The following is a 24,327-nucleotide window of genomic DNA, read 5'->3' as shown; positions in this document are numbered from 1 at the left end:
TTGAGGGTGGTTAGCCTTTCTTCGCCTGTGAAGGTGGTCAAGGATTGGTTGGTGTGTCTGTCATTGATCTTTTTGATGATGAGAGACAGGTTGATGAAAAGCTCTGCTTAGATTCATTTTTTTGGCTTCGGCGTATTGGATTAGCAATAACCCAATCTTCTTTTCTCAATTCTCTTCGTGGCCAGCTGGCTGGATAATTCCTTCTTGACGTGGACGTGAAAGGCTTTTTTCTCCATCGGCGACGACAAATGACGGTCACAACAGATGAACGGCGACAGCGACGACCATGTCAACAACCTCTTCACTGTTCAATATTTTCGTTCGATACTTTTTTTTATTTCCCGAAAACCTTTTTGAGCTCCGACTCCATTTAGTAGTAATAGGTAATTATAATGCGACAACCCTAATAACCTCAACAACGACGACAACGACGCGGGGTTCGTTTCGACCTCGATCCCTGACAAGATGCTTCTTTGTCTACTACACAAGATACACTTCAAAAAAAGATCCCAACCCTCGTTCTAGTTCATCAATTTTCCTTTTTTGACACCAGCCGATCACATGTGTCTCGTCCTTTTATTTCGCAGACTTCTTCTCCTTCTTTTGCTTGGGGCTCTTGCTCTTGGGGCTCTTTTCCGGCGCGGCCGCGGTGGAGGTCACCTTCTTCTGCGCCGGATTCCTCTCGGCCTTCTTCTCCTTGTCGGCCGCGGCGGCCTTTTGCTTGCTCTTGTCCTTCTTCTCGGGCGTCTTTTCGGCCGCGGACTTGTCGGTCTCGGCGGCGCTCTCAGCCTCGGCCTCAGAAGCAGAAGACTCCTTCTTCGCGTCAGAGGCAGCCTTCTTTGCCTTGGCGGAGAGGGCGTTGGGGTCGAGACCGCGTCTGCGCATGGCGTTGCGCTTGGCCTTGAGGACGTACTCCTCATCCTCGTCGTCGTCGAAGCCGCCAAAGTCGTCGTCGGTCTTGCCGCCGGCGTTGGACTCGTCGTCGGTGGTGATGGGGGTCTTGTCGACGACCTCGCCGACGGAGGCAGCGGAGCGGTCGCGTTCGGCCTTGGCGGGGGTGGGGCCGATCTTTTGGAACTTGGCGACGAAGAAGCCGTCGACGTTGTAGGTGTGCGGGTAGTAGCGGCGGGTGAGCTTGAGGGAGGGGTCGAATTTCTTGCCCATGTAGGAGGTGAAGCCCTCGCGGCCAAAGGGGAGGTTGGTGTCGACGAGCTTGACGTTGGGGCGGCGGGAGAGGGCGTATGCTACGACGGACTCGCTGTTGGTTTGTTAGCATGATTGAGACAATAGTTAGATGAGGTGGACAGTCTTACTTCTCCTCGACTGTGACGGAACAGGTAGAGTAGACAATGTAACCGCCCGTCTTGCTGTGGTGGTTGACAGAGTCAATGGCGGCGAGGATAAGCTGCTTCTGCATGTGCGGCAGCAGCATGAAATCCCTCTCCGTCTTGTTGGTCTTGACGCTGGCATCCTTTGCAATGACACCAGTACCGGAGCAAGGGGCATCGAGCAGGACACGGTCGAAACCGCCCATGGGCTTGGGGAACTCTCTAGCATCGTAGTTTGAGACGACGACGTTGCGGGCGCCGAGGCGGTGGATGTTACCAATGAGACCCTGTGCACGCTGCTTGCTGGGATCGTTGGCGACGATGACACCCGTGTTCTTCATCATGGCGGCCATGTGCGTCGTCTTACCACCGGGAGCGGCGGCCATATCCAACACGCGCTCGTTCTCCTGCGGCTCGAGGGCCATGACGGGCAGGAAAGAGGAGGCGGCCTGGAGGATGTAGTAGCCGGCCAGGTACTCGGGCGTGGCACCGAGGGGCACGTTGCTCTCAAAGATCTGGAGGCCGACCTTGGACCACTTTCCGACGGGCTCGAGGGTGACGCCGCGGCCGATGAGGGCCTGGGCGAGGTCTCTGCGGTGGGTGCGGAGGGTGTTTGTGCGGATGACGACGGGGCGGGCCGACTCGTTGGCCTCGAAGAAGGCGAACGCCTCACGGGGGGAGAAGAGGTTGAAGAGCTTCTCGGCGAGGTACTCGGAGTAGCCGTAGTAGGCGCAGATGTCCTTGATAAGTTGGTTGACGTACTCTGTGCGGGAGCGGCCCTCCTCGTGGAGCTTCGCAAAGTCGTCGAGCACTCTAATGTTTTCCGTGATTCTCGTTCTCAGGAGCTGCAGGTCGGGCGCGAGGAGCGTCTTGGTCTTGGCGGCGAGCTCGTCGTCCGAGTCGTCTTCGAGGATGTGCGGCTTGTCGCCGTCAATGTTGGTCTGGATGCCCATCTCCTCGAGTTCGGCCTGGGCGTCAGCGTCCTCCTCGGCCTGCTTCTGGTCGAGTCTCCGTGCGAGACCCTCAATGTTGGCCTTTGTGAGCATCTCCTCGCCGTCCGAGTCGTCTTCGTCCTCTGAGAACATGTGCTTTCCGCCGCCGCCACGCTCCTCTTCTGAATCGTACACGGAATCGTCGTCAGAACCATCTATGAAGTCGTCTCCCAGCTTCTCCGCGGCCTCCAGGTCGGAAAACTCGTCAACCTCGTCATCATCGTCGCTCATGTCGGAAGGGGCACCAGCAAAGTCGCCGGCATCGTCGTCGTCTGACATCTCTTCGTCCGAGTCGACAGGCTGGGGTGCCTTCTTTCCTCTGCCGTTGGCGGCCTTGGGCGCAGGCTTTCCAGCCTTGGCACCGTTGCTCTTCTTCGCATCCTGCTTCTTCGCTGCCGCGGCATTGGCCTTGGGTGCCGCTCCTCTTCTCCTCCTCTTGACCTCGGGAGCCTCGACGGGCTCGACTGGCAGACCGGCCTTGCGCTTCAACTTTGCGAAATGCGCCTCTGACAAGGGTTCGGGCGCACCCTGCTTCTTCATACGGTTTCCGACACCCATTTTGATCGATCAATTCGTATCGAAACTTGGGTATTTGGGGTGGGGGAAAAAGGGCAGCGAAGAAGTAGAAAATTCAAGATATACGGTACCGCCTGGTTCAAAGTCGGTCGCCGCTACACTGCTCAGAAGAAAAAAAAAAGTTCCTTCACTTGGGTTAGAAGCGGCCCCCCCACCGAAACTTTTTCCTATCGCGCACTGACCAGTACCGATAAGATTGGGCGATAAAGCCACGCCGCCCAGACGAGCGGTCGAAGCTCCACACTCCAGCTCATTCCGCCCCGCCATCCCTCTTCAGTGCGTCAACTCTAACTGAGCAGAGCGGGCAGCACACCAGAACACCGGACGAAGTCATTTCTAACGCCTTACCTCCAGCCGATCGTCTAGTAATTAAGTCTTCGCCGACATTCCTTTCCTATATCTCACACAACCTATAGCTTCTGAACTCAAATCGAAGATTCGAACAACATCGACCAGGCAAACTTCCCGAAAGCGCGCCACATAACTCAACACATCGCAACCATGGCCGAAGTCGTGTTCGCAAGACAGTTCCTGGCGACCTTGGAGTCGCGCCCGGCGAAGCTGTCCGCCGACCATGTCGAGGACCCCAAGAACTTCCCGGCTCGTCCTCCCGTGAGCCTCACCCCTACTAGCGAAGCTTTTGTAGCTACGAATAGCTAACATCATGCAGTACATCCTGCCCAAGATGCCCAAGGCCATGAGCAAGCCCTCGAATCTTGCCCCAGGTCAGGAGCGCAGCGTCAACGTCACTCTCAAGTCCCTGCGCAACCCTCCTCTGGATATCAAGCTCTCCTCCCAGTCGCTCAACACCTCCATCCTCGACATCAAGGCGGCGGTTGAGGCGGAGTCACGGATACCTGTGGACAAGATGAAGCTGCTGTTCAACAAGAAGCCGGTGCCAGACAGCAAGGTGCTGAAGGACTTGCTTACGGACGGTCAGGCATCTCTTGAGTTCTCCGTCATGGTTATTGGAGGAGCTGCTGCAGTCAAGCCCGAGCCTAGCGCTGCGGTTGCGCCCAACACTACAGAGGAGGACATCGGAGAGGCGGCATTGGACACGGACGAATTCTGGAGCGATCTCAAGGGCTTCTTACTGCAGAGGCTTAAGCACGAGCAAAAGGCGGAGGAGCTATCAGGGCTGTGGCGCTCAACCTGGCAGGCCCAGAAGAAGTCATAACGTAGAAATTCACGAAGCACAATACTTGAACATAGGTGATGGTCTAATAAAGAAGTGATTTCGTCGTCGTTATTTGGGCAAACAACAAGAATGCTCTGCATTCCGGCATGAGATGTTTTCCTATGGCACTGGGTTGATATAACCAGGCGGGCAGTTCAAATCTGGAAATTTACTTGTCACGCCCCAAAAAGAAACTCGGAGTGGGAAAAAGGTCTGGGTCCCGAAATCGCCAAAGGGGGAGAAAGTGGCCCTCCATATTCATCGTAAACTCTCCATGATCGTCGTCAATCGTCCCGGAAGACTGCAGCCGCCAAAGTGTATGCTCCGTCTCACCGCGTAAGGAAGGGTATGGGTGTGTTTGAGGGGAAAAGAGACATTTAACCAGCCATGCCCTTGCTGACGGTCTTGAGAATGGAGTCGTACTCGATGTCGTCGGCATCGTTGGCCTGGAGCTCGGTCGCGATACCAGTGAGCGAGCGCTTCAGGGCCTCCTTGGAGGAGGCGTAAACCATCTTGGCCTTTGGTAGTGGGTTAGCGACAATTCAATTGAGCTTTGCAAGAGTAGCTGGTACTGACCATGACACCGGCATCATCGGGGGACCAGGCGAGGAAGGTGATCTTGTTGCTGTTGGAGTGTTAGCTGCAGGTTCCAGGTTGGGCGAATGCGGGGCAACGTACCGCTCACCCTCGCCAGAGGCAAGGCTGTACTCGAAGTCGTAGACGGCGTAGCGGGGGCCCTTGCCAACAGCACCCTGATGCATTGTTAGAATTGTCTTTGAAATGCAGCATTGCGTCGCGGAATTGTAGAGAAACATACGCTCTTGGACTTGGTCTGGGCGTTGATCAGCTTCTCGCGGAAGTTGTCATAGTCCTTATCGGCCGAGGCCTCCTCGACGACGATCTCCTTGTTGTCGTCCGAGAGCTTGTAGATGATGTACTTGTACTTCTTGGAGAGCTTGAGCTCGTTGTAGGCCGTTATGCACTCCTGAGAGACTTGCGCTCTGGTGGGGAAAATCGTGTTAGCATGCGCCGCCCTGCTGAGGTGAGGTGGTAGATGGAGCCAGCTTGTCCTGCTCCGCCGGGATCGTCATCGAACGAGCGGTAGAGTCGCCCATTAGATGGTTCGTCGGCGCAGAGGTATGAGGCTCTTCGGAATGGGAAATACGAACCCGGATTGAGACTGCGATTGAGATTAGCATGGTGTTTTGGTAGACGGCTGATCCTTGGAAGCTTTTAGTTACTCACCATGATGCTGGTTTATGGCGGGGGTGTGGCTAGGAGAAGAGGCGGGAAAGTGGGCTGAGAGCAGATTAGCAACTAGAAAACAGGAGGGAAATTGAATGATTTAAAACTGTTTGCCGTGCAAAGCAAAATGGAAAATGGGGGTGCCTACTTCGAGATCGAGTGGTTCGGTCGGGAGATTTGCTGCACGGAGGGTGGTGGCAGAAAAAGAGGCAACAGCTTGCTTTCGGGTGATGAGGTATCTTGGACAGGAACGGAGGAGTTGGGTCACAGTGGAGGGGAAGCGGGCGAGAAAAACACCCGCATGGTGGGGTTGTTGTCCAGGTGAGATTGGAGCACGTGACTATCTGCGTCAGCCACAGGAGGTTGACGAATCCCACCCCAGGCGGCAGTCAACAGACAGGGCCTGAACTTGGAATCTCTTGTTGGGGGGACAGCCCATTGCAAGGGGCGGCGAGCTCCTGTTGCTTGGTTAAAAAAAACACAAGAAGTCATCACCAAAAAAACACATGATGGGTGCCTGTTTACGTGACGTGGACCGGGCTGCACTTAACGGTTGCCTACCTTACTTGTCAGCACGAAGCCAAGGAACTCTACCACTAAAAAGTAGCGGCCGAAACACTGGCCCAATTCTTCAAGCTGTCACTGAGCTGTTAACTAAGTAGCTACCGATCGACGTCAACACACCGTGCACAGCTCCAGTCTAGTCAATGCATGCATTTGCTCTTTGTCTTGTTATTCTTTAACTCGTTTTGCTTTCTTTCTTCATCTTACATAACTTGCTAGTGCTATTGTACAATACAGAGCTCTCAAGTCCCCTCAGGGATACTGCTGCGTAAAAGGGGGAAAGAGGGGAGATTAGTACAAATGGCCGCAGTTATACATCCTTTTTAATAGTAACACCAATGCCCATGCCCCTCGCCCAGTTGACTTTTTTTAATACAAGAAGACATTTTGATCATGGATCATGTTTTTACATCATACCACCCATGCCTCCCATTCCGCCCATACCACCCATGCCGCCCATAGGAGGAGGTCCCTTCTCTTCGGGAGCCTCAACGATGGCGACCTCAGTGGTACCGAGCAGGGAAGCAACACCGCTGGCGTCAACCAGACCGGTGCGGACGACCTTGAAGGGGTCAAGGATACCGGCGGCAATCATGTCGACGTACTCGCCCTTGGAGGAGTCGAAACCCTTGTTGAACTCGCTGGCGAACTCATCGGTGAGCTTGCCGACGATGACGGAGCCCTCAAGACCAGCGTTCTCGACGATGGCACGAGCAGGGCGGGTGATGGCGTTCTTGACGATGGTGACACCAAGCTGCTGGTCGAAGTTGGCGGTCTTGACGTCCTTAAGAGCAAGGGCAGAGGCCTTGATAAGGGCGGTACCACCACCGGGCAGGATACCCTCCTCAACGGCGGCGCGGGTGGCGTTCAGGGCATCGACGAAGCGGTCCTTCTTCTCACCGACCTCAACCTCGGAGGAGCCACCGACCTTGATGACGGCGACACCACCAGAGAGCTTGGCCAGACGCTCCTGGAGCTTCTCCTTCTCGTACTCGGAGGTAGTGGGGTCGTTCATGACACCACGGATCTGCTCGCAGCGCTGGGAGATGGAGTCCTTGGCACCCTCACCGTTGAGGAAGATGGTATCCTCCTTGGTGATGGTGATGGAGCCAGTGGAGCCGAGCATGTCGGGGGTGGCCTTCTCGAGCTTGATGTCAAGCTCCTCGCTGAAGACGGTACCGTTGGTGAGGACAGCCAAGTCACCGAGGATGGACTTGCGGTTGTCACCGAAGCCGGGGGCCTTGACGGCAGCAACCTGGAGCTGGCCACGGAGCTTGTTGAGAATGCAGACGGCGAGAGCCTCACCCTCAATGTCCTCGGCAATGATGACGAGAGGACGTCTCAGCTGAGTGGAGGCCTCGAGAGCGGGAATGATGTCCTGGACAGCAGAGATCTTCTTCTCGGAGAGGAGGATCAGGGGCTTCTCGAACTCGACCTTCTGGGACTTGGCGTCGGTGATGAAGTAGGGGGAGACGAAGCCGCGGTCGAAGCGCATACCCTCGGTAACCTCGAGCTCGTCGACCAGAGTCTTGCCCTCCTTGACGGTGATGACACCCTCCTTGCCGACCTTCTCCATGGCCTTGGCAATCAAGTTGCCGACCTCCTGGTCACCGTTGGCGGAGATGGTAGCGACCTGGGCAACCTCCTCGCTGGTGGAAATATCTCTCTTGTTCTTCTGGAGGAAAGCGACGACCTCGTCGACAGCAGCCTGGATACCACGGCGCAGGTCCATGGGGTTGCAGCCAGCGGCGACGTTCTTGACGGTCTCGGAGAAGATGGAACGGGCGAGGACGGTGGCGGTGGTGGTACCGTCACCGGCGGTCTCGTTGGTCTTGGAGGCGACGTCCTGGATGAGGCGGGCGCCGAGGTTCTCGAACTTGTCCTTAAGGGTAATTGCCTTCGCGACAGTTACACCGTCTACGAATCAGTCAGTTTTTTGATGGAATCCAACTCAATTGCATGTTTCCTTACCCTTTGTGATCTTGGGGGAGCCATAGCTTGACTCAATGAGGACGTTGCGACCCTTGGGGCCAAGTGTTGTCGCGACGGCCTTGGCCAGAGTATCGGCACCAGCGAGCAGGGCAGCACGGCCCTCAACACCGAACTTCAGCTCCTGTAGACTGAGTTAGCATTCTGAAGCTGATGGCATTGCCAATGCTTCGCGACGTGTTGACGAACCTTGTGGGCAAAGCGAAGCTGCTGTCCCAGGCCGGCACCGGCACGGAACTTGCTGGGAGCAGCAGAGAGGACGGAAGCTCTCGCGCGGGAAGAAAGAGCGCGCTGCATCTTGAATCTTATTATGAGGGTATCTAGGTAAGAAAGAAGAAATACAGAACTAAGGATTGAAGGTGTCGCCGGGTTTGAATCACACGTGTCGCTCCAAGGAGATGAAGTAAAAAGTTGCAGTGAGTGATAGAATTGGAGAAGCTTCCCGTCACCGGCTCCAAAAATTTATCTCGGACGTTCGGCTAAACGAGGTCCCTTCTCGAGCGCCAGTACCAAAGGGGATTAGCGCCATTGTGGGTGCATTTCTACCGTCTTCCAATGGCATCTGTCTCCATTCTCAGCATCCGCACATGGTATCCCCTAGTGACCATTGCCGAATATTGACATGGGTTCGTCCATCGGAGAACATCGGCGGACGATCGACTATGGGGTTTCTCCTGAGCAACTGTACCGACTTACCAAGCAATACGAAGTAATGGACACATAGCATGAACCCCAACGTTGTAGCAGCTCAGCAAACATTGGATGGCACTTTAAGCAAGTCACGAGAACTGCCATCCGAGCAATGCGTTAGCCGCATGCGAGTTACACCTAGATTTAACGGTGCAACGTTTCAAACAAGCTTCTTTTCTTAGTCTCCTCATAGGTGCGCATGCCTCGACTTTATTGCAGCTGCTCACTGTACTTGAAACATCAAGAAACGGAGCGCCGACGCCGTGGCGCCGTGATGCAACCCCTAACCTCTTGGCCGCGCTATCGCAAGGATGAGAATGCTACTACAAGGGAGTTAGAGGACCTGCTGCGCGAGACCGAGTTAGAATAGGCACGATCTTCTTGCAACATATATCCTTAATTTCCAACTCGCTTGGGCAAGGGGCCGACGCAACCTCCTAGATGGTGGTGCTCTTGGAGTATAAGAAGGGAGGCGGTCGAAGACGAAGATACGGAAGACATTGCAAGATCATCACCAGCATCCTATACTCTAATCTCACAAATACACACTCACTCTTTCTGCAAATATGAAGTTGTCACTCCTTGCCGTCATCGTGGCCTCCGCCTCTGCCGCTCAAGGCGCAATCACCTGGACCCTTGAGAAGGCCGCCAACCCCACGGCCGACCAAACCGACGCATACACCAAAATCGAAGCCGCCATGAAGCTGGCCGTAGCAAGACATGCAAAGCAGGGAAAGGCAAGCAAGACAATCCGTGTCTATTACACGCCCGGCGTTCCTACTGCAGAGGCCAACTACAACGGTGACCTCCGCTTCGGATCGAACCGATCTTACATGAACGAGCGTACGGCGCTCCACGAGATCTCCCACACGCTCGGCGTTGGCCAGACTGCCGCCTTCGACTCCAAATGCGCGTCCGGCAACTGGGCTACGGCATTGCCCCTGCTTCGCTCCTGGGATGGTTCCAGTGCCAAGATCAGCTGTGGCGGCTCGCATTTCTGGCCGTACGGGCTCAACTACGATACCGAATGGAGCGAGACAAACGCGGACCGTCACGTAAAGATCATCAATGCCATGATTGCTGATGGCATGTAAGGAGAGAGGGATTCTACATTCACCAAATTCGTGTACAAATTTCATTAAACCAGGATTGAACCCAATGGTTCATTCTACTGTACATACATCACAAGACCGCGAGAAGTAAATTGTGCTGGTCGTTTGTCAAATAAGACATTCTCCTCAAGAAGATTGTAGCTTTCTTCGTGAAATTGCATGCTGCCATTTAAATCTGAAGCGTGTCATTGCTGGCTGTCGTCAGTCAATCGTAAGAGCCCCGAGACTTTAGCCACGACAACTGAAGTCTAAACGCTCGATCTCAATGTCCGGATCTATTGTGTCTAATGCGATCTCGCCAGTGCACAACCACATGTTGCACTTTCTGCTGTTATCACTCTATACGTATTTTTCAAGGATAGGTAGAAAGGGTCAATGGGAAATGCTACAAGGTATAGGCAATGGAAGAGATAGTGAGCAAAAGAAAAAGGGGGAGCAGAGCCAAAATCAATTGTGCACACAACGAAACTGTTCTCCTTTCAATGAGGTACCTCCAACGCCAATCCGGGCTTCTCAATTGCTTGACATCAAGTCCAGTGCTAGACGTTGCCTCATTGGCAAAGACTGTTCCAGCTCATGACCCGCCCATCGACCTACTGGTGCATGTTGGGGCCCATGGCCGTCGAATTGATGTCATTCAACTCGACTCGCTCCTCCCATCCCATGCGGTTCGAGTCAATGACTTCGGCGTAGCGAGTGATATTCTCATGCTGATAACAGACACCATGGAAGTCACCATTGGCGCCCTCCCAAAGACCACCGTTCCAAGACTCCCTAGCCGGTTCATTGAGCGACGAAGTGCCCAGAGGTAAATTCGCCGGGGCGGGTTCGCCAATGTGTGCGAATGAAGGATCAGCTTCCTGGCTATTGACGCCATTCAGATAGACGTCCAAGTTGACCGGAATCTGGATGCTGAATGTCGTATAGCCATTCTCGTTCCGCATCGGCTGCATGGTATCAGTGCTGGACGCCGGATGGAAGCGATGGCTTACGCTCTCAGGCACCTGAAGGAGGTAGTACGCCATGGGAGCGAGACCCTCGACGTGAATTCGTATCTCATTTGGAGGTGCATCATTCTTCCAGGCTTCGATTGCTTCCATATATCGCTGCATATCGGTGTCTCCGTTAAGCTGATGAACCTGGGTCGGCCAGTCCCGACCGGCTTGCCCCATCTGGATATTCTGACCCGGATATTTCGCCTGGTCCAAGAGCTGCTGCTGGACCTCGGCATCGGCCTGAGCATTGGTCTGAACCTCCATCTGGACATCATCTTGAGCTTGGATAAATTGCTGGTCTTGTTGAAGCAGCAGTTCTAGGCCTTGCTGGTCGAGATGAGAGTTCTCATGCTGAGCTTCACTACCGTGGAGGGAATGGCCGGATTGAGGAAGGATCTGATAAGAATCCTGGCGAAAAGGGTTTGCGAAGGGCTCTCCCTCCTATTGAATATCAGTGATTGTGCAGGAAAATTTGAATGAGAACTCACCTTTTCGGGGGCCTCATCTCTGCCCAGGTCACCTTCATCCTCTTGATACTCCATAACGGCATCCTCAGCCTCACCATCCGATTCTTCTTCGCCTGCTGCATTGGCAATCAACTGCTAGTTGTCACCTTGCTGGCAGGGCTGGAGGAACGGCTCGTGAAAGCTGATAGTTCTGATGGCGTCTTCGTTCTCGGGGGTCGGCTCGTTGATATAGCCGCGAAGATTTGCATCCTTCTCCAAACTCTTGGCCTGGCTGGGAAGAGGGGGGACACAATATCCCATCCTGAGTAGTCTCTTTCGCTCTCGCGCTAGGAACTGAGTGAAGGCCGTCGACGTGACTCCGGCGAAGCACTGGGGGATGATGTCGTCCCAGGGCACCTTGCCATGATCTTTGGCACAGATGTACTGCACCCAAAGTAAGGTTACGAGCAAGGGCTCTTCTTCTGTGTCTGTAGTTAGTCGCTAGGAACGAGTCTTCAATGGAAAGGATGTTACTTACTTCTCCACTGAATCAGGGCCCGATTCTTTGGGCGAGTGGCCACCTTGACACCTTTCTTGGGGCTCTTGTGTTCCTTGACAGAGGTATTCTTCCTCGCTGATTTGTTCTTCCTGATTTTGGCATCCTGCTTCATCTTTGGGACTTCGGGAAGCTTGCCCTTTGACTGCTTAGAGGGTGCCATTTTGGACTGAAAGTAGCATCGTTAGCAAGAATCGCATTCAGTGAAGCACACTGCACGGTGGCGAATTTTACGCCAGTTCTTAGGCAAAGAAAAAAACCACAAATGAATTCAGGCAGACAAAGAAGTGACTAGTAAGATGAAAAGGGGACGCAGCGAGGCAAGAGGTTGTCTCAAAGGGAGTACAGTCTTTGCGTGAGAGATGGTGAGGTATAGGAGCACTGAAAAGGACAGACAAGCCAAAGGGGAGATGAAGAATGACCTACCTCTAGGATCTGAACAGACTGATTGTTGAGATTGTAGTAGGCAAAGTAGGCGTATCGGAATGGCTTCGGTCGTAAGATAGGTATAGACGAGGTGACGATACACGCTTCTTGTAATGATCTTGCCTGTGGTGACCTTCAGATATGCGTGTAGTGTTTGGTGGTGAATAATGCAAGAGAGGCGCGGAAAGGTATATGATGGCAAAGTCAGGATATGCGACTTTTGGTTGGGTGTGAATGGAAGAAAGAAGAGTAAGGTGAAAAGCAGGCCAGGGTCGCGATATTATTGACAGAGGAGGGCGGTTGGGGCCCGTGGGTGGGCAAATCGTTTTCGACCCACTTGAGGCGGCTCGTTCGGTAAGGTGTGAGGGCGTCTGCCTCGAGTAGAAGTTGTAGACGCGTTGGGAGTGTTTGGGTTGCCGAAGGTGAGGGAAGCGGACGCGTTTGGGAGACTCGGTCACGGCCTGCCAGGCAACCTGGTAGTCAGGTAGTTGTTACAGATTTGGGAATGCCCTCAGGCGCTGCCAGGTGGCGGTGTCACTTCTAATGGTTCCTATACGGTAAAGAGTATCATTCGTATTGATATGCCCCTAAGATGCGCAAGAAGAACGACTGTGATGTTTCTAGTCATGCCCATGAGATGACAGACATCATCTTCTTCTTACGAGACTGGTCAGGTATGACAGCAATTCTGGCATGCAAGAAATAGAAGCTAACTTGATACTTTGTGTTGTCTTGAGTGAGGGAACCGACTCGGGGTGAGACTTTTGCATCTGTATGATCCCATCGGCCGGAGCAACAAAAGGTCAAATCCAGCACAATCTTGATTTCACGAAGGAACAAGTTACTCAATGTGAAACGAATTATTAATCTCGTGGTACGTACGAGTCAAACTACCAGTGATCTACAAAACCAATTTCCTCCCATCATGCCTTCCATCTTTCCAAAGCTTGGTGATCGGATGTGTTGTGTACGTCTCAGAGGGGGGAGTGCTGGCCACAAAGTCGGACAGCTGAACGTTGAAGACTCGTCATGAGCTTCATTAATTGGAACTCTTCTCCTTCTTCGATTGACCTCTTCCAGTGATGACGCGCAAGAATCTTCTGAATCTGGACTTCGTGGGCTTCGTGCTCATATGCAGAGACTGCTCATATTCCTGTCCCGAGATTGGGACTGCAGAAGCGACGACTTCTGCACTACCGCCAAAGAGCTGTCCATCATTTGCTTGGTACTGTTGCATACGTGTGGCTGTAGCGTATCCGGGTGGCAGATCATAGTTGGATTGGTGTTGCTTGCTGTGGAAACGTTGATGAGGGATAGCAGAGAGTTGCTCTTTGACCGCAGCCTGGACTGCCGCGGCAATCATTGCGGGAAGAGTGGAGGTGATCTGATGCAGATCGGTGTTGACGGTGTTGAGCGCTGTGTTGAGCATGCCGACAGAGCCGTTGAAGTTGTTGCTTTGAGCGTTGAGCATGGTGTTGAGAGTTGCGAGTTGCGAGATCATGGAAGTGTTCATGGACTTGTTGAGGTTGGTAAGAACAGTGTTGAGTGTCTCAACTTGGGCGCTCATTGAAGTGTTCACTGCATCGTTGATAGATGACAGTCCATCAAGCTGGCTGTCGAAACGACTCATGTTGCCCTCCATGCGAGTGGCATTCATGCGCAGAGGGTTGGCGACGTCAAGAAGAGTGCGCTCCGCAATCTGCATGAACTCCTCGGCGATGGCGTCCAAGTCGTCTTGGGTGGGGTTGTTGATGCCCTTGCGCTGAAGTGCCGCCTGTGTAATCTCCAACATGCGCGCTTCCTTGTTGATTGAGCTCATCCAGTTTTGAACTCGGTGATCCACCTCTTGAAAGTTGGCAGGGACTCCGTGAGCTTCGTCACGAGCCTTGATGCGACGAGCAATGTCGACCTTGATGATGTTGTACTGCTGGGGAGGAGGATGGATGGCAGGGTCACCCCGTGCAGAGCGAAGGCGCTGGAGATGCTGGTAGTCCTCAACGATGGTCTGAGGATCCTCGACGGCAGATGTCGTTGTGGGGAATTCTCCTCTCTTGCGTGCTTGGATAAGTTCATCGCGCATCGCCTGCACTTGGCTTGGGGCGTATGGAGTGTTGCCCACCAAGACATAGTTGGCAAAGCTTGGCGTCACGACAAAACGGGCCTGAGCAAGACCGGAAGACTTCTCTGTGTCTTCGTTCTTAGTGGTCGGGAACGACACCTCTGTGTCAGTAGGCGAGTCGGGCGAAGAGAACAAGCTGTTGGTGTTGCTCGAAGTGTCGGATCGGGGCGACGAGGCGCTAGACGAGAGCTCCCAATGGTTGCCCATGTCGGCACCAGCTGAGAGCGGAGAGGCAGACATTGCGTCGCGATGGATTGATGTCGTAATTGTAATCGCGCGATAAAGGAAGAAGAGTTTGATGACTCCGTCTGCTGGAGTGGTCAGTTATTTGTTCAAACTCGTCGACCTGAGATGGGAAGAGAAAAAAAGAGGCGAAAGAGGCCGCGGCCGACAAAATACTCACCAATGGGTCCAGAAGCTGGAGATGTAGAAGGGAAGAAATACTTCTTCTTCGACGGAAGCGAGATGCTTTGCTTGTCGTTTGATGGATTGCACGAAAATTGATTTCGTCAATCGTTCGTCTGGTAGAGGGGACGGTTGCCGCGATGAAGAAGGGAAGAAGAAAAAGACAACTTCGCTGGGTTGCGGGAGGGGGAAGAAATCAAATTTGCGTGTACGGCCCACGCAGAAGAAAGCCGGAAAATTTTGGGGGCAGCTGTTTGTGTGCTCTCGGCTGAGCTGGCCGAAAAAGTTTGCCTTGGTGAGGTGAGGGAAGGAGGTGAGGTGGGAAGAAGATGAGAGGAAGGTGCGATGAGAAGGTGAGGTGTGGATGGGGCACTCTGGTTGGCTGCAGGGTCTCCGGACTGAGAGGTCAGGCAGAACGTCCACGGGTGCAAGTGAGCATGAGATGCTCCGGTTGGCCTAAGTTTCTCCGAGAGTGCGTGAGGTGTTTTCTGAGATTGAAATTGGGAAGGAAGGAGGGAGGTGCAGAGGGAAGTGCACCTGCCTGATGTATGCTTGCCTGTTTATGTTGCCTTTGTGACCACCCGAAGATGCTGGAAGCCAACACGCTCGTATCCTTGGTGACTTATCACGTTACCAAAGATATCTTGCGTCCAGAAGATTCAATTGTCAATGCGAGGTTTCTCTGTGCTCTCGAAATTAAGATGCAGACCATGTGAAATGAAGTTGGCTGGCATCGGTGGAAGATAGCAGATGCCCCAAAGGTAAGCGAATTCATCGGGGCGTAAATGTGCAGCAGTCACGGGATTGGAATGACTGATATTGTTTGAACTTATCATATGAGATTTCGATATCAATTACCCACAAGATTCCCGCCGCGCGCGGAGCAGCAGCAGCACCGTCTGAAGGCCAGAAGACCCGGGCCGGCAAACAAGGCATGCGATGAAGCAAATTGGGTAGCATCATGGACCCTCATGACAGACTTATGTTGTATCCTATGCGATTCAACTGGCACAGGATACGACAAACAATCGTTGTGATGAACGGCAGGCACGACAGCTTTGAGGAGGCTGTTCTTACACAGGAATAAGAGTGTCGTTGAAATTGAGCCCCAAATGCTCCGGAAGAAGTGGGATGACCCCTGCCGACCGTTGCCTAGACAGTTCCACTTGCCCAATCAGGCAGCGCCATTGCGGAACCTTCAACGGCGCGCACCATTCTCGGGTCTCACGAAGCCTGTATGATGATCATTGCATTGCGAAAGAAGTGAAAGCCACTCGTTCTATTTCTTGAGTCTCTAATTGACCCTAACCATCACCACTCCCATGTATGAGCCATCTCTGCCGGCGTATGTTGGTGAGCCATGACGGCAACATCGTCCCTGTAAAGAGCCAATCTCCATTCCTATTCAGAAATTGTTAGAAAAGTCTTGGAAGAACTGACTAAAAACTACTCACATATCCCAGCCAACTGTGCTGCCTCTAGCTCCCCATGTATCGCGCACGTATCTGGCCATGCGTAGACTGGCATTTCCGGTAGGAATCCCCAGCCATGATAGCGAGCTGGCATGTCGCTAAATCTCGGCATGCTCGTCGAACTTGGGACCATCTGTGTGAAACCCTCGGAATTAGTATCGCTCGAAACGGACGCGGAAGGAGGACTTCGAGATCCGCCGCAATCGTGAATCGGGCAATCGCTCGTCTTCTCCACAACGTAGAGAAGTTGCAAGTCATCGTCGTCATCGCCATCGCGGCCTCGGGGGACGTCGGTGTACGAACCGTTGGTTGAGTCAGTGCCAGAGGCCTCGGGGTCGTCCTTGACCTTGAACTGAGGCAGATCCTCAGCATCGTCCTCGTCATTGTAAGACGAGACAGCCGGGTGGTTAGCCAGCTTAACGCGCTTCGTCTCCTTAGTAGGAGTCTCAGTAGGGGTGCGCTTGCCCTTAGACTTGGGCGGAGCCTTGCCCGGGGTCTTGGGGCTGGCGCTGCTGCCATCAGGAGGGGCAGCACTGCCTATGGGGCCAGCCTTGGACAAGTCGCTAGTCTTCATGCCATGAGGCTTGAGGATGCGCTCGAAACGCTTGGCACTGGACGGCATGCCAGGTCAGCTTGTTCCTGTCGAAAACTTGACGAGGAATGTGGGAAGAAAATTGACTTACGCAGCGGCCTTGGACGCGATGTTGCAATCGGTAGCAACCGCCTGGAAATCGATCTGTTCTTATTAGATGATTTGAGTCTCTAGATGTAATCAAGTGATATGGCACTTACCTTTCCACTGGAAGAATGCTTGATGCAGTGAACCAGGAAGGTCACCTGGCCCTCAGCATCGGTTCCGACAGAAGCCATCTTGAGTGGAGTGGAAGAGGTTGAGGATGGGTATTGTTGGGGGAAGTTAAGTATGAGTAGTCTTATATGAAGATGAATTCCGAAAGCAAGGTCCAAGAGCTGGAAGGTTGAGGGTTTGTTGTGAAGATGAGTTGGGTTGGTGAGAAGTTCTGGTGAGAAGCTGGTTCAAATAGTCAAGCTTGGTCTCTGATGGACTGGGATTGGCAAGAACCCAGGAGATGAGGCGGGTACAAGTGGTTCAAGATGTGGACAGGTTAGGCAGGTGCTTGAAGGCTCTTATCAATATGGCGGGAGCAGTCCGGACCGTCAGTGGGTAGTCGAGACGAAAGACCATGGCAGTCTGGACGAAAGGCGGGAACAGTCTGGACGAAAGGCAAGACACTTGACGACATTTCAATGATCAGGTGACAAGGCGAGAGCTACTCAGACAAGAGGCAGGGACAACTAGTTCAGAATGTGGCTGGTCAGGCAGTTGACTAAAGGAACTTCACTGTGCTAGCGGGAGAAATTTGGATACACATTTGAATATTAGACCATATGGTGAGATCTATCTACCTGAGACAAGAGGCACTCACAGGTGGTTCAAAACATGAATGAGGCAGATCAGTCGAGTGGTTGAAGGGTCGTATCAATAATGGAGAGGATGCTCTAATCGAAAACAAGACCAGACGAAATAGCGAGAGCTACCTATCTAGACAAGAAGCAAGACTATGCGGTTCAAAAGGTGACAAGAGACAAGGCAGTTGGTCAAAGAAATTCAAACAAATGGCGAGCAAAATCTGGACGAAAAGAAGACCAGACGACAACACAATGATCAGACGTTGTTCAGACAATGCGAGAGCCACAGAAAGAACGGGAATACTAATCTAGATCGTAGGATGATTACAAGACATAGCTATACGGGCCAGGCCCTGCTTAATTGACGATTCCTCGACCTAAAGACAATTTCTAGACCCAGAAAAACCAGGCTGAGCTTCAGGAAATCAAGAAATGTAGGGCAAATAGGTAGGCTTTACGATGAAATTATGGTTTCGAAAAGGATACGGCTTATGAGACGAGTTAGAATTGAGTTGCTCAAGCTAGCATATCCTGCTATCACCCAACCCCAATCCAGATATTCCCCACGCTAAGACCATATGCAGAGAGTTCGCCGGCTTCGTATCCCTTTTCTGCTGAGCACTGACTGGAACACAGCGTTCAGTCACAGCGGAAACATTCAGTCGGAGTCGCTATCCGGGTTATTGAGCTCTGCCTTGGCAGCAGCTTCGCCATCGGTGTCAGACTCGAGCTTGCCCGAGATGTCCTCGTCAGCGTCAGAGCCGGAAGACTCGTTCTTCTTGGCGGTCTATTAATGATCAGCATAGGTACTTAATGAAGGAAATATTATGAAGATTGAAGAAAAAGAAAATTCCGGGGAATGAATTGCAAAAAACATATCATACGACTCACCTTCTTCTTGCGCTGGGCGATGCCCTTCTTCTTAACGGGCGTCTTCTTCACTCCGACAGGCTTCTTAGCAGGGCTGCCACCGCTGGAGCCATCAGTGGCGGACCAGCCATGCTTCTTGGAGATGGTACGAAGGCGGTCTCTGGCACTCTTGCCATTGGCCAAGCCCATGATACCGGCGACGTTTTCATAGTCGATGTCAGGGCGCGTGTTCATGCTGTCAAAGACAGCCTTGACGAACCTGGCCTCGGTTTCCGTGAGGATGGGGACGGCGGACTCGCCCTCGGTAGCAGTGGACTTCTTGGGAGGCATTATGCTAGCTCAAGTCAGTAAAATCTTCAGTGAAGGCTTCTCAAGTATGAGATATTTGAGAGTAAAGTAACTTACGATGGTGTCTGGTGATGTGTAGATATCGATGTGGAGAGTAATGCTGGATTTTGCAAGTTGTCTATGTGTCTGCTGAGTGACCTGAGAAAAGTGTGGGAAGAAGGAAGAAAGAAATTTTCGGCTTCAGCCTCAGTAGAAGGGGTTTTGAGTCCCCCATAGGCACCGGTCCATCAGTCGAGAAGGTGCCCTCACTCAGAGTACCCGCCTTGTGAGGCTGCTGTGCCCGTACAGGGCGGGAGCAGATCAGTCGACGTTCCGTCAAGTTAGGCTACCGAGGGGGGCTGGCAATACTGAAAACTGGAAAAGTGTGGAAAGATAGATAACAATGGAGGCGAGAAGAGACAAGAAGAGCAAAGACGACTGACAATTCTGATGGAGAGAAAGATAAATAAATGAAGGACCTCACCACAAGTGACTTCAAGGTTGTTTTGCTGATCCTATACTTTTCTTACTGACATATTGAGGCCTAACGAGATCAGGTCAGACTCAATGGTGATGGGCAGTGGCTTTTGGGTGTTGCAGACTTACTCATCTGAGTATCAGGCCAGACATGAAGCGTGATCTCACATATGGACAGATGTTACTTGAGTGGCGTATGGACTTGAACATTCCCAGAAGTCACGACGAGAAGGGTAAAAGTGCTCCTGTAAACTCGAGATCGTATCGACGTCCTGGCTGGGCTATCCCCAGACTATCCTGGCACCGTAGACATATCGTATAGGCCACGCCTAGAATCCACCTCTCCAAAGATTTCCGTTCCTGAACATCCACTCATTCTCGGCAATCTGGTAATTGAGAAGTCTTCTTAGATGTCGAACACTTCTTCCTTGGTCTTGATGACAGCCTTGTCATCACCGGCCTCGTCCTCGACCTCCTCATCCTCGACCTCCTCATCCTCGACCTTCTCATCCTCGACCTCCTTATCCTTGACGATCTTCTTGCCCTTGGCGCCCTTGGAGCCAACTCGTCCAGTGGGCTTCTTGACCTTGGAGGCAGAAGTCGGGGTGCTGGCAGAAGCCTGCGCGGTCTTCTTCTTGGGAGTGGCAGTGGCCTGGTCTGCCGGGGTGAACTTGCGCTTTATCTGCCCCCACCTAGTCTGAACGTCAAAGTATTAGCACATGTTGACTGCGTAAGTATTTTTGTCAAGGGGAACGCGAACGTACGCGAGCGACACCTCCGCTCTTGAAGCCAGCGGCAATAGCGAAGCTGTCCCAGTCAATGACAGGCTTCTCGGTCATGTGCATAAAAACATGACACATGAAATTGACATCGGATGCGGACATCTCGGGAAGGTTCTGGTCAGCCATGATGTTTTTCTGAAGGATTTTTGTCAGCTTGATGAGTTCACTTGGGAAGTAATGGTCAGATAGAGCATACTGTGGTAAGTTCTTGGTGTGGTGAAGGTTTTTGATGTGCGATCGAGTTATTGTGGCTAAATGTCATCAGCGTTTTGAATATAAAAGCATTTTTGGTTGAAGGAGGCCTTACTTTTATCTTGATGACTTGGTGACTGTTGCAGAAACAGGTATTTTGTGGTTATGGGCGCGTGGTTGTGGGGGGTGAAGAAGTTTTGAGGCTCATTTGCGTGTGGATAATTTTAAGTCTGGAGGGCAAGTGAATCGAAACGGAAAGAGGAAAAAGTTGTTCGTGCTGCAGTCAAGAAACAGAAGGAACTAGGCAGATGGAAGGAAGTATGAGGTGATCAGGCAGTGAGGCGGTCGACGGTGGTCCCGGTCTCTCATACTTAGCAATGAGGTAGATGTATATAGATTTACCCTCGATTTTGATAGAGATTCTGAATACATGATAGGCGAATAATCACAGTTCTCAAGTGAGTATGAGGCTAAGGCAATCGCGTCTGTCGCTAGGTTACCAGGAGCCATTCAACATTGCGGACTCGACATCTGGACTTTTGACTTTGTTCACATACGGTGGCACCTCTGAAAATCGTTTCTTCCCGAACGCCTATGATTGATATTATTCTAGGGTTATGTGACGAGGTGACATTGGATTTCAACAGCTATCGGTTGCTATGGCCCTCCTGGGTACAGCCACGGCAACCACGAAGATCGCGATGTTGATTGAGTACAAATAAACCCAAGAGACTCTCACTCTTTCCAAATGTTCCGGGGCTGAGATTGTATGTTTGATCGGGATTCGGCACAGAATACCCCTAGTATTATGATTCCGAACAGTCACAATCTCGTTGGTACAAGAATTACCTCGTGCATTTCGATCGGCAGATACTGGCAGCCACCTTCCTGCCTAATGATTGAACACATGATATGGAGACAAGAAACCCATGCTCGAAACAAATTTCATGGTAAATGGGGTTTGCAAGCATGTAGATGTTGGCTATGGCTCCGATGGGGTTCTACACACCCGGCCAACAAAACAGAGTCCTTGGCGAGCCGTTGGTTCACGACTTAACCCACCGAATCGGGAATACTGCTCGTTGAATCCTCCAATCAGCGATGGACAGATCGAAGAATGTTTTGAGGGGCCTGGAGAAGGTGCCAGGGTGAAGGAGTCTTTTCCGACGCGGTCGCAGTCCAATCTGATGCGGCACAAGACGACCCCGGCCACTAGGTTCTATGTCTTTTGCCATTTTGCGATATTCGAGTCCGAAGACCTGCAACTCCCTCCAAATCATCTCGATGCAGAACCACTAAACCATGCCAAAAGAAGAAGTCTACGATCTTCATCCTCACGGTTGGGAGAACGACCCAGACGTGGAGAGATTCAGAGTCTCTACCCTAGATTATTTGACATGCCAAACATATAACCACTACGCCGTATTCTTCCGCCTAGACGATGCCGCCAAACCAAGAGTGATCGAAGTTCTGAAAGCAGGTCTTGAGAGAACACTTGCTCAGGTCCGCCAGTTGAACGGAAGAATCGAGAAAGATTCTTGGGGCGACTATTCCTTCACCAAAAGAAAGGACTCAACCGTCCGCTTCGTCGTTCAATGGCTTGACGCCCAAGAGGATGCCAACAAGTATCCGTCCTTCGATGACATCGAGAAAGCCAACTTCAGCGCCGTGTCCCTCGGCGATCTCAGGCTCTGGGCCGTGTCACCGATGACTTACGGCGAGAGGCCCGAGGCGACTCCGGAACATAGTCCCGTCACGGCGGGCTTCAAAGCAAACTTCGTCCGCGGCGGACTCGTCTTCAGCACGCACCACCATCATTACTCCCAAGACGTCATGGCCTGGGCCGGCTTCATCCACCAGCTGGCTGAGAACTGTTCTGCATTTAGCAATGGCACTCCCTACCCTTCGTGGGACCCGGCCTGTAATGATGTCTCCCGCTTTCTCAAGCCCGAGCCTCCAGAGGAAGAGAAGGTTGATGGACCACCGCCGCCTGACAGACACCCCAACCACAGAGTCGGAATCTGCCTTCTCTTCCATCTACCAAAGAGCAAAGCAGCTCAGCTGAAAGACCTTGCAAAGCCCGAGGACGGTACGTGGATCTCGACTTACGACGCCTTTTCGGCGTTCATGTGGCGGCACATGACTCGTCTCAGAGCCCCGGTGTTCAAGACTCCGCCAGAATCAAAGCTCTTCTGGTGCGAGACCATCGACATGCGTCGACGTCTGCACAGCCCAAAGGTGCCCGCTCGCACTCAGCAAAACGTCATGTACGTGGCCATGTCTACGACGGCACCCGTGGAACAACCCACGGTATCGGAGCTCATCTCAGACTGGCCGTTCTGGCGGGTAGCTCGGTATGTGCGACAACTGACGGACAGCGTGACGCAAGAAAGTCTCGACGAAACGCTCAAGATGGTGGCGACGATCCGCGTGAAGTCGAGTCTCAACTCAAGAATCGATTCGCATCCGCCCATGTCGACCATTGTGGTAGACCACCGTGACGCCAATATTCCTTCGGCAGACTTTGGCTTCGGGAAGCCTGCGACTTATCGGTACTTAATGGGTCGAATCTCTGAGGGAGGCGTGCTTGTCTACCCGCCTCGGGATCCGAGGCCTGAGTCAGATGAGGGACCGGAGATTGCCATCATGTACGAGAAGGAACTGGCTCAGGCGCTCATCGAGGACTCTGAGTGGAACAAGTTCTTCGAATACAGGGGCGTTGATGCCGAGCATACCGAGGTGTAGATATGGCAGATACCTGAGAAATGCGATGTTCAGCTTCTTTTTTCTTTATCTTCTGTGTGGATTGTCTGAGCCATCATCACTTTTTCAAGCTGTTGATTCGGCATTCTCGATGACGAAAATCAAGTTGTACACCACCAAACCTTTCTCCCAGTCAATGCTCCCTGTTGCCATAGTTCACGACCCCTAGGTATCCTTTGAGCCTGTTTGACACCTAAGTGACGTCTGGAATATGTCGCGCAGCCGAGTACTCAAGTACCTGGTATGTCCAAACCGAGGTAAGTACAGCTAATTCTGATACTGGGAAGATCTTAAGGAAACCAGTATCTCGCCGGAGAGGTGCCAAGGAACCCCAGTGATGCTTTCTTACACCAGACACGGCTCCCACGTGAACAGATGGGTGCTGACACACTCGCAATCTCAGCTGAGGAATCGGCGCCTCCACTCTGACATGGCGGCATCGGTTCCCGATGGTCTCCACAACGGAGCGGGACGCATCTCACCAAGCAAAGCCACCGCCTTATCAAATACCGACATGGTACTTAGCTAAGCCGCCAACGTCTGCCCCGTCTTCCCATCGCCAAGTAGGCAGGACGTCATATTCTGAAGCTCTGGGTTGGCGGGGCTGGGAAAATGAGGTTCTGCAGCTCGTCTATCTTACTCAATGCTTTGCCAACCTTGCTTGCACTGCGTCAGGTAAGGTAGGTAAGGTAAATTCTTCTCGGTCACATCGAATTTGTCGAGCTTAGTCAAGCCCACGCATCGACTGCCTGCAGGCCCCCCAGCAACGAGATCTCGGAAGAAAGGCCAATTCCATGATGGAGACCGGATTTACAGAGAAGCACGGCAATGCTCACCTTTCTCCGCAATCTCAATATGCGGGTGTGGGTCGCACCGAGCGGAGTTCCACCTCGAAGCAACCCAGGACCGCTCGGTAAGCGTGAACCACCCAATGACAAACATCGCAAACTACCGAAAAGACTTGATGGGTTCGCTGTGGCATTGGATGAACCAGGGGAGCTTACTAAGGTCCAACGTCTTGGTTACCGAATGCTTGCCAAAAGCCATACGCTTTTTCCCCATCGTCAACTTCAGCATGTTTCCTAATGGGGAAATTTCCTATCAAGGAGGGACGGGCAAGGCTTTGACGATGCCCTGCATCTTTCATGTCGACTATTCGGAATTGTTCCTTATGCTTCTGGGATTCAGATCTATTGAAAACCCCACTTGTCGATAACGTGCTTGGCTTGGTCATTGACAACCACGCATTCGTCCACGATGCTGGCTGAACGGAGTCTACTCCGAAATGAGGGCTTTTGGCCACTGATGTTACTGTCACTGGAGGGCGTTTTTGCTTCCGCTGTACATCGTTAGAATTCTGTATAAGAAGAGAGAAGGGCCTTGCCTCTAATCATCG

At 52.5% G+C, this 24,327-nt stretch overlaps 12 protein-coding genes across 12 annotated transcripts; 4 read left to right on the top strand and 8 right to left on the bottom strand.

The window, feature by feature from the left end:
- Positions 1-576: 576 nt before the first annotated feature.
- Positions 577-2,878, bottom strand: CABS01_14854 (NOL1/NOP2/sun family protein; the record flags this gene model as incomplete). The annotated part of the gene is made up of 2 exons (XM_060548192.1): positions 577-1,258; positions 1,314-2,878. The coding sequence occupies 2 exons, from the start codon at positions 2,876-2,878 to the stop codon at positions 577-579; spliced, it is 2,247 nt and encodes a 748-aa protein (XP_060392956.1).
- Positions 2,879-3,397: 519 nt separating this feature from the next.
- Positions 3,398-4,073, top strand: CABS01_14853 (uncharacterized protein; the record flags this gene model as incomplete). The annotated part of the gene is made up of 2 exons (XM_060548191.1): positions 3,398-3,508; positions 3,567-4,073. 2 exons carry the CDS (start codon positions 3,398-3,400, stop codon positions 4,071-4,073), a joined length of 618 nt encoding a protein of 205 aa, XP_060392955.1.
- A 377-nt stretch (positions 4,074-4,450) lies between these two features.
- On the bottom strand, positions 4,451-5,321 carry CABS01_14852 (cofilin/tropomyosin-type actin-binding protein; the record flags this gene model as incomplete). The annotated part of the gene is made up of 6 exons (XM_060548190.1): positions 4,451-4,591; positions 4,650-4,698; positions 4,752-4,825; positions 4,891-5,074; positions 5,243-5,253; positions 5,319-5,321. 6 exons carry the CDS (start codon positions 5,319-5,321, stop codon positions 4,451-4,453), a joined length of 462 nt encoding a protein of 153 aa, XP_060392954.1.
- Positions 5,322-6,288: 967 nt separating this feature from the next.
- On the bottom strand, positions 6,289-8,168 carry CABS01_14851 (chaperonin GroL; the record flags this gene model as incomplete). Its single annotated transcript, XM_060548189.1, has 3 exons — positions 6,289-7,799; positions 7,854-7,995; positions 8,061-8,168. 3 exons carry the CDS (start codon positions 8,166-8,168, stop codon positions 6,289-6,291), a joined length of 1,761 nt encoding a protein of 586 aa, XP_060392953.1.
- Positions 8,169-9,127: 959 nt separating this feature from the next.
- On the top strand, positions 9,128-9,655 carry CABS01_14850 (ricin B lectin; the record flags this gene model as incomplete). The annotated part of the gene is made up of 1 exon (XM_060548188.1): positions 9,128-9,655. The coding sequence occupies one exon, from the start codon at positions 9,128-9,130 to the stop codon at positions 9,653-9,655; it is 528 nt and encodes a 175-aa protein (XP_060392952.1).
- Positions 9,656-10,266: 611 nt separating this feature from the next.
- Positions 10,267-11,833, bottom strand: CABS01_14849 (uncharacterized protein; the record flags this gene model as incomplete). Its single annotated transcript, XM_060548187.1, has 4 exons — positions 10,267-11,109; positions 11,157-11,251; positions 11,282-11,596; positions 11,653-11,833. 4 exons carry the CDS (start codon positions 11,831-11,833, stop codon positions 10,267-10,269), a joined length of 1,434 nt encoding a protein of 477 aa, XP_060392951.1.
- A 1,302-nt stretch (positions 11,834-13,135) lies between these two features.
- CABS01_14848 (uncharacterized protein) lies at positions 13,136-14,455 on the bottom strand (the record flags this gene model as incomplete). The annotated part of the gene is made up of 1 exon (XM_060548186.1): positions 13,136-14,455. One exon carries the CDS (start codon positions 14,453-14,455, stop codon positions 13,136-13,138), a length of 1,320 nt encoding a protein of 439 aa, XP_060392950.1.
- A 1,476-nt stretch (positions 14,456-15,931) lies between these two features.
- On the bottom strand, positions 15,932-16,962 carry CABS01_14847 (uncharacterized protein; the record flags this gene model as incomplete). The annotated part of the gene is made up of 4 exons (XM_060548185.1): positions 15,932-15,998; positions 16,089-16,703; positions 16,776-16,828; positions 16,885-16,962. 4 exons carry the CDS (start codon positions 16,960-16,962, stop codon positions 15,932-15,934), a joined length of 813 nt encoding a protein of 270 aa, XP_060392949.1.
- A 1,216-nt stretch (positions 16,963-18,178) lies between these two features.
- Positions 18,179-18,720, bottom strand: CABS01_14846 (uncharacterized protein; the record flags this gene model as incomplete). The annotated part of the gene is made up of 2 exons (XM_060548184.1): positions 18,179-18,307; positions 18,412-18,720. The coding sequence occupies 2 exons, from the start codon at positions 18,718-18,720 to the stop codon at positions 18,179-18,181; spliced, it is 438 nt and encodes a 145-aa protein (XP_060392948.1).
- An 880-nt stretch (positions 18,721-19,600) lies between these two features.
- On the bottom strand, positions 19,601-20,102 carry CABS01_14845 (uncharacterized protein; the record flags this gene model as incomplete). The annotated part of the gene is made up of 2 exons (XM_060548183.1): positions 19,601-19,891; positions 19,959-20,102. The coding sequence occupies 2 exons, from the start codon at positions 20,100-20,102 to the stop codon at positions 19,601-19,603; spliced, it is 435 nt and encodes a 144-aa protein (XP_060392947.1).
- An 874-nt stretch (positions 20,103-20,976) lies between these two features.
- Positions 20,977-21,225, top strand: CABS01_14844 (uncharacterized protein; the record flags this gene model as incomplete). Its single annotated transcript, XM_060548182.1, has 1 exon — positions 20,977-21,225. One exon carries the CDS (start codon positions 20,977-20,979, stop codon positions 21,223-21,225), a length of 249 nt encoding a protein of 82 aa, XP_060392946.1.
- Positions 21,226-21,470: 245 nt separating this feature from the next.
- Positions 21,471-22,913, top strand: CABS01_14843 (uncharacterized protein; the record flags this gene model as incomplete). Its single annotated transcript, XM_060548181.1, has 1 exon — positions 21,471-22,913. One exon carries the CDS (start codon positions 21,471-21,473, stop codon positions 22,911-22,913), a length of 1,443 nt encoding a protein of 480 aa, XP_060392945.1.
- Between the last annotated feature and the right edge of the window lie 1,414 nt (positions 22,914-24,327).

Source organism: Colletotrichum abscissum (assembly GCF_030869225.1).
Source record: "Colletotrichum abscissum strain IMI 504890 chromosome Unknown Scaffold_58.1, whole genome shotgun sequence".
Taxonomy (NCBI): Eukaryota; Fungi; Ascomycota; class Sordariomycetes; order Glomerellales; family Glomerellaceae; genus Colletotrichum; species Colletotrichum abscissum.
This window is presented reverse-complemented; position numbering and strand designations above follow the sequence as displayed.